The 18,460-nt window shown below is 43.0% G+C and overlaps 1 protein-coding gene across 2 annotated transcripts in view; it reads left to right on the forward strand.

Annotated features, from left to right (window-relative positions):
- Positions 1-18,195, forward strand: part of LOC124612936 (alpha-tocopherol transfer protein-like) — a 156,980-nt gene extending 138,785 nt beyond the window's left edge. For both annotated transcript variants that reach the window (XM_047141433.1, XM_047141434.1), the window contains one exon: positions 17,390-18,195. In XM_047141433.1, coding sequence (XP_046997389.1) covers positions 17,390-17,541 — 152 coding nt within the window. In that variant the 3' untranslated portion in view covers positions 17,542-18,195. The remainder of the gene's footprint in view (positions 1-17,389) is intronic.
- Positions 18,196-18,460: the final 265 nt, after the last annotated feature.

Here is an 18,460-nt window from a genome sequence, read left to right on the forward strand (position 1 = left end):
CCGGTATATTTGAAACGGCAGTAAAAACTAAACGAGCAGCGATAGAAATACACCGTTTCTTGCAATATGCTTGGGACAACAGTACATTTTCAGGCGGACAAACTTTCGAAATTACAGTAGTTACAATTTTCAACAACAGATGGCGCTGCAAGTGATGTGAAAGATATAGAAGACAACGCAGTCTGTGGGTGCGCTATTCTGTAGGTCGTCTTTCTGCTGTAAGCGTGTGCTGTTCACAACGTGCAAGTGTGCTGTAGACAACATGGTTTATTCCTTAGAACAGAGGATTTTTCTGGTGTTGGAATTCAACCGCCTAGAACACAGTGTTGTTGCAACAAGACGAAGTTTTCAACGGAGGTTTAATGTAACCAAAGGACCGAAAAGCGATACAATAAAGGATCTGTTTGAAAAATTTCAACGGACTGGAAACGTGACGGATGAACGTGCTGGAAAGGTAGGGCGACCGCGTACGGCAACCACAGAGGGCAACGCGCAGCTAGTGCAGCAGGTGATCCAACAGCAGCCTCGGGTTTCCGTTCGCCGTGTTGCAGCTGCGGTCCAAATGACGCCAACGTCCACGTATCGTCTCATGCACCAGAGTTCACACCTCTATCCATACAAAATTCAAACACGGCAACCCCTCAGCGCCGCTACCATTGCTGCACGAGAGACATTCGCTAACGATATAGTGCACAGGATTGATGACGGCAATATGCATGTGGGCAGCATTTGGTTTACTGACGAAGCTTATTTTTACCTGGACGGCTTCGTCAATAAACAGAACTGGCGCATATGGGGAACCGAAAAGCCCCATCTTGCAGTCCCATCGTCCCTGCATCCTCAAAAAGTACTGGTCTGGGCCGCCATTTCTTCCAAAGGAATCATTGGCCCATTTTTCAGATCCGAAACGATTACTGCATCACGCTATCTGGACATTCTTCGTGAATTTGTGGCGGTACAAACTGCCTTAGACGACACTGCGAACACCTCGTGGTTTATGCAAGATGGTGCCCGGCCACATCGCATGGCCGACGTCTTTAATTTCCTGAATGAACATTTCGATGATCGTGTGATTGCTTTGGGCTATCCGAAACATACAGGAGGCGGCGTGGATTGGCCTCCCTATTCGCCAGACATGAACCCCTGTGACTTCTTTCTGTGGGGACACTTGAAAGACCAGGTGTACCGCCAGAATCCAGAAACAATTGAACAGCTGAAGCAGTACATCTCATCTGCATGTGAAACCATTCCGCCAGACACGTTGTCAAAGGTTTCGGGTAATTTCATTCAGAGACTACGCCATATTATTGCTACGCATGGTGGATATGTGGAAAATATCGTACTATAGAGTTTCCCAGACCGCAGCGCCATTTGTTGTTGAAAATTGTAACTACTGTAATTTCGAACGTTTGTCTGCCTGAAAATGTACTGTTGTCCCAAGCATATTGCAACAAACGGTGTATTTCTATCGCTGCTCGTTTAGTTTTTATTGCCGTTTCAAATATACCGGTCATTTTTGAAACACCCTGTAACAACTGCTTATCTGCTCTTTCTAGTAAGAATACTGTCCTAGCCTTCTTGACCGACTTTTTAACTTTCGTAACCATAATCGTAATGACAACATCATGATCACTAATCCCTGTCTCAACACTGACACCGTCGATGAGGTCTGATCTGTTCGTGGCTACCAGATCTAAAATATTTGCACTACGCGATGCGCTTTATCGCTCTTCCATAGTGGCTATAATGCGCAAAACCGGCGATACGAAGGGCTCTAATAAATTATGGCAAGGAAAAAGCGAGATGGCTCAGATACACTTGAATATTACTACATGGCGCTCCGTGACCTGTCATTCAGGGCTTCATCGCTCGGACGTCAAGCGGAAGTCCATCGCATTCAGGAGTGCATTTTAGCGATCACGAGACGTCGATTGGAGGGACATTCGATCCGTGCTCGGCACTTGGACAACGTCGATGAGAACGTATTTCCACGCACCATGTGTCCAGATGACATAACGTAATCGGCAATCGTTGATCAGTGCTCTATAGTGGGGATGGTCGGCCCTTAACTTCACAACAGGGTTCCTACAGCATTCCCGCCTCTTTTACAGTGGGACGGCGATGGACGGCGGAATGGGAGAAGACACATTACAACAGATGCAGAAGGGGGTGGATGGTTTGAATGCAGTGGCTTTATTGGAACCCCTGACGGAACATGACGTAACGGTGGCACTCAAGGAGGGTACAGTGCATAAATCCCATGGTCCAGTTGGGTTGACACTCGAATTTTATCTCGAAATTGGCGATCTAATGATGTCCCAAAAATGGTTCAAATGGCTCTGAGCACTATGGGACTTAACATCTTAGGTCATAAGTCCCCTAGAACTTGGAACTACTTAAACGTAACTAACCTAAGGACATCACACACACCCATGCTCGAGGCAAGATTCGAACCTGCGACCGTAGCAGTCCCGCGGTTCCGGACTGCAGCGCCAGAACCGCACGGCCACCGCGGCCGGCTAATGATGTCCCAATGAGTGTTGATGTATACTGAGTTATTGCGCCCTGTCACGGAGGTCTCGTAGCAAAACATGGCCGGAAATGCTATACCAACACCGAAAGCGGCTGGGAGTGTCAGCGCCCATAAATTTCGACCGCTCACGATGCCCAACACACAACAAAATCGTTGTGCAGTTGTTGGCGGCAAGGCTCAAAGCTGTAATATCCAAGACATTACCATCAGACCAGGCTTGTCTAGGAGTTCGGAGCGACGTCCTAGGTGAACACTGTGACATCATTGCCCTGATGGAAGCATGTCGCATGCGAGCGGCATGAAGCTCAAAATTGGCCATAAATTAAGATGTATTCGCTCCCCGCGACTCAAGGACACGTGTTCAGCTTTTACATACCAAAGTGAACCCGTTTTTATTAAATATGAAGTGCTCCCACTATTATTTACGGGTCTTTTTATAATATGATGATTTTACATCTGGCATTTCGTGCGGAGCGATTATTTTTTAAATCTACATCTACATGGATACTCTGCTAATCACATTTAAGTGCCTGGCAGAGGGTTCATCGGACCACCTTCACAATTCTTTATTATTCCAATCTCGTATAGCGCGCGGAAAGAAGGAACGCCTATATATTTCCGTACGAGCTCTGATTTCCCTTATTTTATCGTGGTGATCGTTTCTCCCTATCTAGGTCGGTGTCAACAAAATATTTTCGCATTCGGAGGAGAAAGTTGATGATTGGAATTTCGTGAGAAGATTCCGTCCAACGAAAAACGCCTTTCTTTAATGATATCCAGCCCAAATCCTGTATCATTTCTGTGACAATTTTGAGCTTGATGTCATGTAATATATGTTAATGACATAAACTCAGGCACTTGAAAAACGATGAAACTTGGTCGTAATTAGATAAACAACAGTACAGTCAAACGGCGGTGTGTTCGTTTAAAAACCAAGATTATGCACATCGGACGGGGTCTGGACGCTCTGCAGTCTCCGTTTGCGACGGTGGACACTGAGCGATGCTTAGGGGTTTTGTCCACCAGATCGCTGCGGCAATCAGTGGCGGCGAGCTACCAGCGACTGCTCCAGCACGTCCGACTGCACGTAAGCAAAAATTCGCTCCGAAACCACGCCCTGCTCCAAAGGTTGGAATACACTGATGTTCATCTCGCCTCGCGACTGCCACACCTGGCACAGGTAGTGCCAATGCCACATTCTATTGTTGACAGATTAATGGCGGCCTTCGGATACTATTCCAGCCAAGGGATGCTGTTTAATGTCAAATACGAGACTTTAACTCTCCCACACCATTCTGGAGGCCTTAATCTCACAAACGTGTGAAACAAGGCTCTCACTCTATACCTGCAAGCGACGGTACATATCTGGAAGCAACGGCAACGCACCATCATGTCAGCAGTCCTAGACGTTCTTCTTTCCCTGTCCTTTAAACCGCCGATTGCGGTTGGCACAATATCGCCTTCTTTTTGCAACGTCGCGCAATTCTTTGTTGATTTTAGTTATCATCAGTTGCAAATATCTTCCACCGCTCGGCCACTGCGGCCGGCTCTCGTCGAGTCTTGGTCCAGCATGGAAACTGTGGTTAGTTACAGTGGCTGTAGGTGCTTGGTTTCAATCAGGAACAAAAAAGTTCGTAGTGTCGTTTAAAGTACAAAAATGTGCACTAACAACTACTCAATCAAGATTACAGAGAAATTACAGTTTATACGATATTAATTTTGGGGTTTCCATAGTGCACTTATCACTGTTAGTCGCGTTGCTTGTAACGGGTTAGTTCAACATCCTGTTTATGACTAACCACTCTTATCAGGAACAACGTTTCACAGACGTGAGGAAACCTTTTAAAGAGCAAAAATACTTCAGATTGTCATAGTACTTCAGGAGTCCACGTATTGTCTCAAAATCCCTTGTTCATGCAGATATTTTATTTTGCCTAAAATCCGCTGGTTGGCCTGAGTTAGTTCAAATTATAATGTGTGTGGTAGTGATTTTGAAATGTCACTTACTGTAATAAAGTAATTTTACAAGCGTTGAGGACTGTATCATCTCTAATGACTTGATACCTCGTATTTATAATTTTATGGTGATGTTTTAAATCTGGCCTGATTACCTTAAAGAACAGTGCTCTCTACTGATCTGTTGTGGTGTGCATTTTGTATAGTGGAACGACTGTACTGCAAAGAGAGTAGAGAACCCTCAAGACAGCTACGTTATGTGGGCTGCACACATATCATGCGAAATGCAGTTCAGGATAGTACGTACAACTAATCGTAACTGATACGGTATGTGGTAAAACTGATGTTACTTGCTTAGTCACAAGAAAAAAAGCCTTTAAAACACATGTGTAACTAGTTCAGGGTCCTAAATATAAACGGAAATTCGAAGTCAACATAATTAAATCATGCACACACAGACAAACATGATGTGTGCCTGTTTTCCAATTCAAATAAATATACGTAATATACGTACTTTAGTACACGTACACGATATCTGTTAAAAAATAAGTGACTTTGCTACTAATGATTAAAAGCACCTTTCGAATACGGATGTAACAGGGTCAAGATTCTTGGATGTAAATTAAAAGGTCAACAGGTATAAAGTAAGGGCATACAGCCGCACGTTTGTGTGGTATCAAGCAAGTGACGTACTGTTGTGAACCTACCTAGCAGGGATAAAAGTGGTGCAACTTAGGAACAAGTGTAGCATGGCCTAGGACAATGGCCAACAACAACAGTGCACAAATTCCGGTTGTATCTAAAAACGCCGCCGGCCGTTGTGACCGAGCAGTTCTAGGCTCTTAGGTCTGGAACCGCGTGATCGCTACGGCCGCAGGTTCGAATCCTGCCTCGGGCATTGATGTGTGTGATGTCCTTAGGTTAGTTAGGTTTAAGTAGTTCTAAGTTCTAGGGGACTGATGACCTCCGGTGTTAAGTCCCATAGTGCTCAGAGCCATTTGAATCATTTCTAAAAATGCCATGTTATATGATTTTCCACAAACAGTATGACAATATCCTAGTTTTTAGTGAGTCTGTTCGATCAAGGTATACTCTGGCTGGTCTCTAAATGCATTATAAATCTGTATCTCTTCTTAATAAGTAACCTGTCTTCATTCCCAATTTGTATGAAGAGTTTCTAAGGAGTTCTCGATGTTATTCAACTTGTTTTTGGTCGTCTGAAGATGGTTAACAGTTGAAGGTCTACAGCAGGCTTTTGTGTCTACGTGTTTTTAAATCTAATGACAAAGCGTTTACCTTGTTTGTCCTATTCTATAGTTAATGCACCTCCATATTTAATTTTATAAATCGCTGAATGTGTGTATGGATGCTATGGCATATTGTCTTACCTAACGTGGTCTACTACGGAAGCTCATTCGTATGTAGTAATTAGAGTAGACGTTGTCAGAAATTGGATTAAGAGAAGGAAAATGATCAGCACTAGTAGTCATGCTTCTAGAGAAAGCCGAAACATGTCTCTTATAAAGCTAAATTCAATTTGTTGTGTATTGCATTAGCAGCCTACTAAGAAAGTGTCTACCAGTAGATGAAGATAGTGTTATATAAATGACGGTAATTTCTGTACCTGTCAGCCAGTTGTGACTAAACCCTCACGATTTTACGTAAATACAGTTGGTACTTTTGGCGACAAATTTCGTACAGTCGCATATAGTTTCTTATGCGCCAGTTATTACAAGACTGACACTTTGGGACCAACTAGTCTTACTATTGTTTGTTTCATTTATTAAAATCGTTTAAATATGCCAACTGCGGTCAAAACGTTTATACTGAGTTACGAAAGCCCTGATCCACGTCAACGGCCGCTACGCGTGAAATCGAAGGCTACATCTACCGTTTGTGAGCCTGTGGCGTTCGACCTAGACTGTGAAACAGGTTGTTGTCTTTCATTCTCGACAGTTTTAGCAAACATAAAAGCTTTATCCTGTCACTCAATGGAGCTTTTGCAAGGCTATTACGTCGGATAATAACTATATTATTATCATCACTTTTCTCTTTTTAACCGTGTCTGCTCTTTCTGATATGTTGTTAGACAATAAGGGCGATCGAATACTCATACCAAAGCAACTGGTGGCTACAGGGGCTTGATCGTTTATTTCCCCCTCTCCTGCGAAGGCACTGCCTGAAACTTAACACTGCCTACCTTTGATGTTTCGAGATCGCGTATATACCCGACAGTGCAACAACTTCTCTTTGCAGGCAAAGGGATAGAGATGTATGTGACTCATCTTATTAGACTCCTTTAAAATAAATATTACTACTAGGTTCTTACGATCGCCAAGCTTTGAAGTAACTAATTTATTTTATAAATTCTGAAATTTACGGTGAATTAATAATCAATTGTCTTAATCTGATTTTTACTCAAAAATTCAAGATGGAGGCAAGCAATGTTGTTTCTAATGCCACCTTTAGGTAACCATCGTTAAAACGTTTACGTAAGTGATTATCGAAAATTATTACTACACTTGTTAACTTTCTTTGAGCAAAATTTATTTAGCAAATTGAAAAGAAATTGACCAGGTGTGAGTAGGTTTCACACTGTCAGTGTTACGTACAAACTTATGTATACAGGCAGTTCATCCATCACGGAAATCGATATCCTCGCCGATTTTTGCCTGTTTTCGACATGAATACAGCTAGTATGTCGGTCCCAGAAATTACGATACTTTCGATATCGTTTTAAGTTCTGAAGTCGGATAACAAATGCGGAAAGAAATAATTTTTACGCGTGACATAGTTACAAATCAACAGCTTCAGAATGTTTTTCTTTAGCTGTATAGTGAATGCTTGGTTATTACTAAATATTAAGAGTCTAGATCAACGTGAAGTACCCAGTGAGATTTGATGAGTGCATTTGGGAGTGTCAAAATATGTGACATAAATGGTCGTATCTTTTGACTGCATTGACCTAGAAGCTTAACTGTTTTACATAACCAATGGACCATAGAATTCAGTTGTTGAATATTGATCCTTTCTACAATAGATTAGGATGTACTGTTGGTGTTGTGGTCTTTAGTCCTGAGACTGGTTTGATGCAGCTCTCCATGCTACTCTATCCAGTGCGAGCTTCAACTCCCAGTACCTACCGCAACCTACATCCTTCTGAATCTGCTTAGTGTATTCACCTCTTGCTCTCCCTCTACTATTTTTACCCTCCACGCTGCCCTCCAATACTAAATTGGTGTTCCCTTGATGCCTCAGAACATGTCCTACCAACCGATCCCTTCTTCTAGTCAAGTTGTGCCACAACCTCCTCTTCTCCCCAATTCTATTCAATACCTCCTTCATTAGTTATGTGATATGCCCATCTAATTTTCAGCATTCTTCTGTAGCACCACATTTCCAAGGCTTATATTCTCTTCTTGTCTAAACTATTTATCGTCCATGTTTCAGTTCCATACATGGCTACACTCCATACAAATACTTTCAGAAACTGGAACGGTGGTCTGATCATTCAATATTAAAAAAATAGCTCTGAGCACTATGGGACTCAACATCTGAGGTCATAAGTCCCCTAGAACTTAGAACTACTTAAACCTAACTAACCTAAGGACATCACACACACCCATGCCCGAGGCAGGATTCGAACCTGCGACCGTAGCAGTCCCGCGGTTCCGGACTGCAGCGCCAGAACCCCTAGACCACCGCGGCCGGCTTCAATATTAAAAGACTACGACCAAGGTGTGGACGGGGCCAAGGAATTGACATACCAGACGTGATTTAACACATAAATAACACTGGTCAACACTCATTTTCTTGCCAAGGATATTTGAGTGGCTTTAGGATGGGTTAGTGGTGCTGAGGACGAATATAGCAACCATTTATGCAGTTTGGCTCTAGTTTTTGAGATAATGCATGATTTATTCAAAAAATTAGAAAAAATTGCTAATACTGAACTCGAGCGCTACAAACTCAATGAAAAAAGAAAATAATCTTTATAAATGGCTTCTATGAAAACCTGATAGGCATTTGTCCACGTATAAAACATAATTGAAAAGTTTCTCTATAAGTATATCATTTTCCGTCCATGACGAACCGCTTCCTGCACGCTTTCCTTTTATAGGTCTCTTCAGAACAGTCACGTTGCAGATTCCAGCAATAATCTGCCATCATATGCCTGTCCCATGTTCCTTTATATCTTTCCTCTATTCCTTTCATATCTTGATGGAACCGCTCTCCTTGTTCCTCACTGAAATCACCTAGATTACGAGGAAATCGATCCAAGTGGCTGTGAAGGAAGTGCAATTTTATGCTCATGTTAGCTCCTAAGTTTTGAAAGTTAGTGAGCATGTTTTTGACCAGTTCCTCGTAATTGGGAGCTTTATGATTGCCCAAAAAACATTTTACAACAGCGACAAAACTGTTCCAGGCCGATGCTTCAGTGACAGTCATGACACTTGTAAAATTGGTATCGTTGATGAGCCTGCGAATTTGAGGACCATCAAATATTCCTGCCTTAAGTTTTTCACTACTGAGTCCAGGGAACGTATTGCAGATGTATGTGAAGCAATTACCATTTCTGTCTAAAGCTTTGGTGAATTGCTTCATTAGTCCTAACTTAATATGTAATGGTGGAAGAACAATCTTGTCCCTACTAACCAGAGGTTCATTAATGATGTTTGCTTCACCAACAGCCATATGTTCCCTTGGAGGCCATGTTTTCTGCTTCCAATGTTCGTGCTTTGCCCTACTATCCCACATGCAGATAAAACATGGGTGCTTTGTGTATCCACTTTGTTGTCCAAGCAAGAAGTTCACCATTTTCAAATCAACACAAATCAACCACTGGTGCTGCATATACTGAATTTTCTGCAGAACCATCTTGATGTTAGCATATGCTTCACAAAGTTTTGTTGAGTGGGCAATTGGAATAGATGCGTAACGATTGCCATTGTGTAGGAGAACACATTTTAAACTTCTAGTGGAACTGTCTATGAAGAGACGCCAGTCCTCTAGTCTATATTCCGGCAGCCCCAATTCAAGTAAAAGTCCAGGTATATTGCTGCAATACACTATAACCTCTTCTTGGTTGAAGTATGGAAGAAGGTTTTCTTCTCTCATCCGGTAAGCTGTTATTTTAACACTTGGATGAAGACAGTTCTTTTCCTTAAGCCTGGATGCTAAGAGTTCTGATGCTTGCTTTGAAAGATTGAGTTCTCGTATCAAGTCACTGAGCTCCTTCTGGTCGAACTGCTGGGGTTGTGTCTCACGTCCTTCGTATTCTGAACCACTACTTGTACATTCCTCGCCGTGCACATCGTCATCTGATGATGTTAGCGTGGGTAATGTTGTGAAGGTTGGTACAGGAACATCGTTGCTGTGCACCACCGGTCTTCTTGCTGACTCCAAATCGGGATATTCCCACTTTCGTTTTTTGAACCTATTAAAACCTTTCACATTAATAATGCAAAAATAGCAATCATCTGTATGGTTCTTCTGCTCTCGCTATACCATAGGCACTCCGAAGTTTAAGCTTTTCCTTTTTCGTTTTGTCCACTGCCGTAAGCACTCCACACAGCATTTACAAACTTTATGGGGTGCCCACGCCTTGTCTTGATCTCCAAGTTTAATTCCGAAATATGCCAGATACGCTTCCTTCACAAAAGGAGTGATATTCTTCCTGTCCTTTTGAAGAACGTATTCACCACAAATGTAGCAGAACTCATCTGGATGGTTCACGCAAAGACGGCGTGAAGAACTCATGTTTTCCTAAAACAAAATTGCACAAATACTACATATTATGCAGAACTTTCTTGTATTTGCATGTCAATCACATCCAACAAACATCATTAATTGTTTTGTGTGAAATGAATACTCACCTCTTATTTGCTACGTCACGATGAAAAGGTTCTATCCCCTTGAAGCTGCACTGCACATGTGTGTGACTTTCGACCATCGCCATTTTTCATGTTTACACTGAACGCTACCTATCGGCTGTTGCGGGGATTACCTCGGCCAACAAATCAATGTCGAGTACCGCCGAATTCAAATCTGCACAACCCTCAATATCTTCAACACACGAACCGCACAACAGGACTGAACACATGCTGACAGTGTGATGTTTGCATGATGTAATCCTCAACCACACAGATGCACTCCCTAAGCACAATTGTTTAATAAAGATAGTACAATATCACTAATTAAAAAACAGGTAGCAAATACATTACACCATATATGGACCCTGCAGTCGATATTATCCACATGAAACTCTCATTTCCACAAATAACCTATATCTCAAAAACCAGAGCCAATTTGGAAAAAGTACAAATATACTCGGAATGAGTATCATAACAATATCCCATTTTCGTTCAAACTTCCCTGGCAACGAAAAAAAAAATTTATTTTGTAGATCTGTGTAATTTATTCATAACATACAATACATAACACCAACTACATAAATCCTGCTTCGATGCTTACAATTAACCAAAATGGGAGGGCCACCACTTTGGAATTGTAAAGGCTTTAATTTAAGAAACTAAAACGCCTATTATAATTTTTAGAAATAATAACAAAACACATAAGGGCTAAGTGAACGCACTCTTAAATCTTTAATTATTAATCACAAAGCGTGGGTTTACCACTTTTAAATTCTCATTGCAATATAAAACATAAATACATGAATTCACAACACAGCATGGCTTCAAAATTTCTACCTGGACAACATATGGTCCCAAAACTTTCGTATTACATTCCAGCCAATCACATTAATAACTTATAAGCACGGTTGGTAAAATACAAACGTTTGCACTATAATCAATTTTAATAATCCACAATCACTCAAAAAAATCGATCAGAAGTTCGATACGGAGCTTGTAAGCCTGTTTGTACAATCTTTCGGACCAAATAGGCACGAGGGCCTCCATAACAGAAGTGCGCTAGTTGCTTTTAGGGTAGATAGGCGCTCCCATTAGCTTAACCACTGAGCAGATATTTACTTAAGCGACAGGTAAGATAGTTAATGCAAATACAAGGTATTTCTAAAGGTTTTTTTTCTTCCTCGCTTTTAACAAGGGGGTTTTAGTGAGGTGGAAATTTCACTTTAAGGAGACGCAATAGCAATCTAGCGGGCACGCCTTCACGAGGACGCCATGCCACTACACACGTACTAAACTAGCCGCGTATTCGCTGTTTAAACCAAACATTAACAACACAGATTAAAACTGTGTGCCCGACCGAGACTCGAACTCGGGACCTTTGCCTCTCGCGGGCAAGTGCTCTACCATCTGAGCTACCGAAGCACGACTCACGCCCGGTACTCACAGCACTTGCCCGCGAGAGGCAAAGGTCCCGAGTTCGAGTCTCGGTCGGGCACACAGTTTTAATCTGCCAGGAAGTTTCATATCAGCGCACACTCCGCTGCAGAGTGAAAATCTCATTCTATTAACAACACAGTTTCATATTCCTGACACCCAAATAGTCGGGATCAAAACAAAACCAAAAATACCAGGAGCGCAAGATCCAGCATAGCTTCAGAACAGATCTTACTTCATGCGGTTGCCTTCACAAATACAGGAATCGAAATGAAAACAAGAACGTGTAACAACATTCCCTAATCAGTACAATGTTCTTCTTTAGGTTCCGGTAGCGCTAGACAACGCTGACATGCCAATGTTAACAAACCTCTAAGGCAACACCCCCCAACTGACAAGCCGAAACCAATGTGACCCCTTATCAGCTCCGTAACGGGACTCGAATCCCCAACTACTGTCAGTGCAACTCACTTAGAATAAATACAGCACAAACTGTATGGTGGACACATATACCCAGGGATTAACAGAACACTAGACTGAACAAGAATTAACCTTAATAATACAACACTAGATCTTGGGAGACAAGGAACTAGCTCCACACCCGAAATTCTGCAACCACAGGGCGGGAGGATGAACTACCAAAACATAGAAGTGCAAACGTACACAAATAACTACCAAAATACACCACTACACCGGTTAGCAACGATGTGTGGAGGAATCTGCACTGTCAGAATTGCATCAGTGAACAGAACAGAGGATTACCACAGCGGTGGCCACAAGGCGGGAAAGACGACTGGATAAACTCAATCCCAAATGACATCAACTTGAAACATTCACACTTCTTTCCTCTTTTCCCTCGGCGCACTTCGTCGTTTGTCCAGGACTGCTGTGCACAATTCTGAGCCGTCCCCAGTCGTTCCGGCAGACATCGACCCAGCCGAACTGCTCCCAGACTCAAACCCTCGCCGAAAGGCGGCTCCACCGCCCCACGATGGTTACTGTTTGTTTGCCTTCGTCGACACAGGCGATGATCAGACTGCCATCCGCCTCCCGCGGACAACCAGTGAAGAGCGGACAGAGGGGCCGCAACCAGGCCGACGTTCCTCCACGTGTAGAAGTGTGGGTTCGATAACAACACCCGTAAGCGGAAGGCAGGATGTCGACGTCACCAGAGCAGACACGAAGGCCACTGCGCGACAACCTCCTCCAGCGTGTTTTTTTTTTCTTTATTGTTATTTTCAAACCTGTTAACAGGAAGGCCACAAGCAGCATGCTACGCCGCTCTTTGGCCTCAGAGAACACACAAGATACAAATAAAGACATCGAGAGAAAAAAACATGGTGGACATAGAAACGGAGACAAACACTTTTTAAAATACATGGAGCCGTTCACGGGTGTAGAGTCCAAGATAAAATTTGTTCAGACACTTGGACAGAGACGAACAGTGTCACACGTGAACGTAGGTGCACAAAAACGAATAACACTGAACCACTTAAGCACAAAACGACGACACACACAGAACACGAGGCGTTGATCTCCAGCGCGCGAATGTTCACTAACCGTGTACGAGTCCGGGGACCTGCCGAGAGAGGAGGAGGGGGGGTGCGAGAGGGAGAGGGGAGAGCAGATGCGGTCGCAGGTTCGAATCGTGCCTCAGGCATGGATGTGTGTGATGTCCTTAGGTTAGTTAGGTTTAAGTAGTTCTAAGTTCTAGGGGATTGATGACCACAGATGTTAAGTCCCATAGTGCTCAGAGCCATTTGAACCATTTGAGAGCAGATGCCAAGGGCAGGGGAGATAGGGGGAAGGGAGGAAGGGGGAGGGGAAGCCCGGGGGAAGAGGGGAGGAGAGAGGGGACAGGGGAAAAGGAAAGAGAAGGGAAGGGAAGAGAAGGGAGGGAGGGAGGGAGGAAAGGACACAGGAAGTGGGGGGGGGGGAGGATCAAAGTTGATAGGAGGGGTAGATGGAGGGGAGGAGGACATCATCAGGGAGGGGGAGCTGGCGGAAGCCACCTTGGGAGAGGGTAAGGAGGGTGTAGAGATGGAGACCGGGTGGGACGTGGGAATACAGCCGCGGCAACGGGCGGGGGTGGGGGAGGATGGGTGAGACAAGCGGATGAGGAGGATCGAGTTTGCGGGAGGTGTACAGGATCCGTATCCTTTCAAGGAAGAGGAGGAGGTGGGGGAAGGGGATGAGATCATACAGGATCCGCGTGGGGGAGGGGAGACGGATGCGATAGGCGAGGCGGAGAGCATGGCGTTCAAGGATTTGGAGGGATTTATAAAAGGTAGCGGGGGGGGGGGGGGCGAGATCCAGGCCGGATGGGCGTAACAAAGAATAGGGCGGATGAGGGATTTATAGGTGTGGAGGATGGTGGAGGGGTCCAGACCCCACGTACGGCCGGAAAGGAGCTTGAGGAGATGGAGTCGGGAGTTTGCCTCCTCCAGCGTGACCGCGCTCGCCTATAAATAGTACAGGCCAAAGAGTCTGCTGCAGTAAACACGTGAGTCGGTCGTGTTACCAGCCTACGGTTTCCAAGTACACCAAAGACAGATCTTGCAATCGATAGTGGGTACACTACGGGCGGGAGTTCAAACGAAAGAGCTCCATAAAAGACCAACCTGAACAACCGCGGAAAAACGAAATAGAAGCGAAGCAATGAAAGACAGCAACGAGATGCTAGAGCCTGATCGCGCCCAAACCTGTCGATTCCCAAAAATACTGGCTCCACACGACGCTCAGGAAACGAGCCGTGAAAAGATGGAAGTACACACGGCTCAGATACGACTTCCTGACACTTAAATCTATACTCTGTGTTAACAAATTCCTCTTCTTCAGAAACGCTTTCCTTGCCATACCAGTCTACATTTTATGTCCTCTCTACTTCTACCATCATCAGTTATTTTGCTCCCCAAATAGCAAAACTCCTTTACTACTTTAAGTGTCTCATTTCCTAATCTACTTCCCTCAGCATCACCCGACTTAATTCGACTACATTCCATTATATATTCCCTTTTCAAGACACTGTCCATTGTGTTCAACTGCTCTTCCAAGTCCTTTGCTGTCTCTGACAGAATTACAATGTCATCAGCGAACCTCAAAGTTTTTATTTCTCCTTCATGGATTTTAATACCTACTCCAAATTTTTCTTTTGTTTCATTTACGGCTTGCTCAATATACAGATTGAATAACATCGAGGATAGGCTACAACGCTGTCTCACTCCCTTCCCAACCACTGCTCCCCTTTCATGTCCCTCAACTCTTATAACTGTCATCTGGTTTCTGTACAAATTGTAAATAGCCTTTCGCTCCCTGTATTTTATCCCTGCCCCCTTCAGAATCTGAAAGAGAGTATTCCAATCAACATTATCAAAAGCTTTCTCTAAGTCTACAAATGCTAGAAACGTAGGTTTGCCTTTCCTTAATCTGTTTTCTAAGATAAGTCGTAGGGTCAGTATTGCCTCACGTGTGCCAATATTTCTACGGAATCGAAACTGATCTTCCCCGAGGTCGGCTTCTACCAGTTTTTCCATTCGTCTGTAAAGAATTCGCGTTAGTATTTTGCAGCCGTGGCTTATTAAACTGATAGTTCGGTAATTTTCATATCTGTCAACACCTGCTTCCTTTGGGATTGGAATTATTATATTCTTCTTGAAGTCTGGGGGTATTTCTCCTGTCTCATACATCCTGCTCACCAGATGGTAGAGTTTTGTCAGGAGTGGCTCTCCCAAGGCTGTCAGGAGTAATTCTACTGGAGTGTTGTCTAGTCCTGGGGCTCTGTCAAACTCTTCACGCAGTATCATATCTCCCATTTTATCTTCATCTACATCCTCTTTCATTTCCATAATATTGTCCTCAAGTACATCGCCCTTGTATAGACTCTCTATACACTCCTTCCGCCTTTCTGCTTTCCCTTCTTTGCTTAGAACTGGGTTTCCATCTGAGCTCTTGATATTCATGCAAGTGGTTCTTTTTTCTCCAAAGGTCTCTTTAATTTTCCTGTAGGCAGTATCTATATTACCCCTAGTGAAATAAGCCTCTACATCCTTGCATTTTAGTAGGTGACATAAATTGCCACTTGGTACGCCTGTCAGTTCATGAGAGAAAGGAATCTTAACAAACGGATGGACAGAGAGCAGTAAATAACAAATGACAAATTTTCTTTTCGTGTGATATAATTACGAATTAACAATTTTCAGATTTTCTCCTCTAGTTGTAATGTAGAACCTTGTTCCTTACAAACGTCCATGGCTCTAGATCAATGGGAAGTGCGCTGTAGGTCTTCATGAAAGAATTTTCGAGTATCAAAATATATGACACAAATAGTCGTATCTTTTGACTGCACTGACTTTTAAGCTTCAGTCTTTTTACGCTGCCAAGAGACTGTAGACCTTAGTATGTGACATAAATTTCTACTTGATATTTCTACCTGTTGCTGAGGAAAAGCAATCTTATCAGTGGGACGGACAGATGGAAGACGGCAAAGGGACCTTATAAGGGTTCGCTTTTTACCGACTAAGGTATGGAAACTTGAAAAATGCGACTAATGTATATGTATTACCTTTTTAACTAGCTTAAATGAAATTATATGTAATCAACTTCATACATTGAAATACTCAGGCTTCTGAAAATGTAAATACGATTCTTAAGATCGTAATTATAACGTAAGTTACTATTTGAAATTAATGACCCAGAAGTGAGGACAGAGCATTGTCCGGTGTGTGAAAACAAATTCAAGTCACTGTTACGAGTGAACTGTAATATGGTAATATGCAAGTTATTTACACGTACGAATCCACACTTCCACTAAAATGACTGCTACGCATCACAGCTTTTACAACTAGTAAACAAATTTTCGTGTTTGCGTCGTTGACATTGCGGTGGACAATGATCTCACACAGCTTGTTCACTTCCCCGATACATTATTAAACGCCGACCAACGTGACGCTTTCCAGACCCATTATTCCAGCGGCAGCCATGACTCACGAAAGTTTACAGCGTCGTAAGTCCGGAAATTCTTGCATCCGCTTCTTGACGATTTCTGAGACAATATAATACCACGCAACTAAATGCTACACCGCTTTGTAAATGTTTCGATCCACTGTGTAGCACAACTATAATTTGACACCTGCGGCCGTTGACAAAGCATCAGTATATTTCAGACACGCGCTACGTTGTGCCTTTTTTCTAGTGTTGCACACGTCAACACCGAGCGTGGCATGTCAGGGGTCCAATTAGACTGATTTTCGCGGCAATGTTTTTACTTCTAATTAAATCATCATTTGAACCCTTCAAGGAGTGCAGTCATTTACAGTTAAGGAAATAACTGTTACACCCTTTTATCTTTGATATACAAGGAGGTCATTTTATAAATCACAAAGATATCTCCATTTCAAACTTACACAAATCGTTTCCAAATTACTCGATCGACAGGAATGGAAAACAGTTTCGAAAAATTTATTGTTTAATGCGTTTAGATGTAGTTGTTCCGTTACACAGTCACCTCGTGTTGTTAAATGTTTATAATTTTGTCTGTTTTTTACTGTCACAGTTGAACGTAGGTATTAAACTGTTTCTCTGTGTTTTGTTACAGACGCGTCTTACGCCATCATGTACCCGTACAGAGATTGGCTGCTTGAGCAGGACAGATACGTATCGGACGAGAGCAAGAGACCTCCCGGCACGGCAATTGTGAACGACATGTTCGGCATGGAAGGTTCGTTCAAGAAGCTCAGCGTCGACTGACTGGTTGTTGCTGCGGAAGAGACGGAAACCTGTCCCTCAGCAGTTCTGGCCGTGTTCTACTGCAGTATAATAGCAGTCGCGACACGGTCGTTTAGAAGCAGTGTTTTTATGCGTAGCAGTGCGACACTGATTCTAGTGCCTTGTCATAAAGAGCGCGGCAGGAACCAGGCACAAAACGCTTGAAAGATGTTACGTTTCTTGCCGTTCATGACACAAGCTGTTAGCTCGATAGACCGTATGCTATGTGCTTCAGATCTCAGATAACAAGACACTAGCATTTGTGGGCATGATTGTTAACTAGTTTGATGTTGGAGCGATATAATTCAGACATTTCTGACAGTTCTGAGTTAAATGTCTTTCGTGAGATGTATTGCTAGTGTGGTATCTTTAACGGCTCAATTTGCAGTGTGTGTTCCAGGAGATGAGTGCATTAGTAAGTGATACAGTGAACTATGAAAATTGTTAGCTATGTTGTAACCTTCCCGTATGTAAAAATTTCCTATATAAAACTGACTGAGAATTAAAATGATAAACTTTGGACGTACGCAGTGCTACGTCATGGCCCTGTCAAATCAACCTGAATAAACTGAAAAATTCTTACCTCATATTGATGTCGCCGGATAACGCTATCTATATATCTGCTCCTAAATGGCACAGCTAAGTGCAATGCTGGCCTAGCTAAGTGCAATGCTGACCTATCTACTACTACTGAACAACATTTGTCTGAGATTTGCATTATTAGAAAAAAAAAACTGACTTTGCTTGTTGACACAGCTGCATAGCTGGTCCTCTGATTATTATACGACACATGACTATGATCTGGGAAAATTTGTAAAATATTGAAATTCAAGTAAATGACTGGTAAAAATTATGTCCTGAAAAACCTTATTATTGAAAACATTTCTACAAACCATTACGT

Source organism: Schistocerca americana, chromosome 4, assembly GCF_021461395.2.
Source record: "Schistocerca americana isolate TAMUIC-IGC-003095 chromosome 4, iqSchAmer2.1, whole genome shotgun sequence".
In the NCBI taxonomy this organism is placed as follows: Eukaryota; Metazoa; Arthropoda; class Insecta; order Orthoptera; family Acrididae; genus Schistocerca; species Schistocerca americana.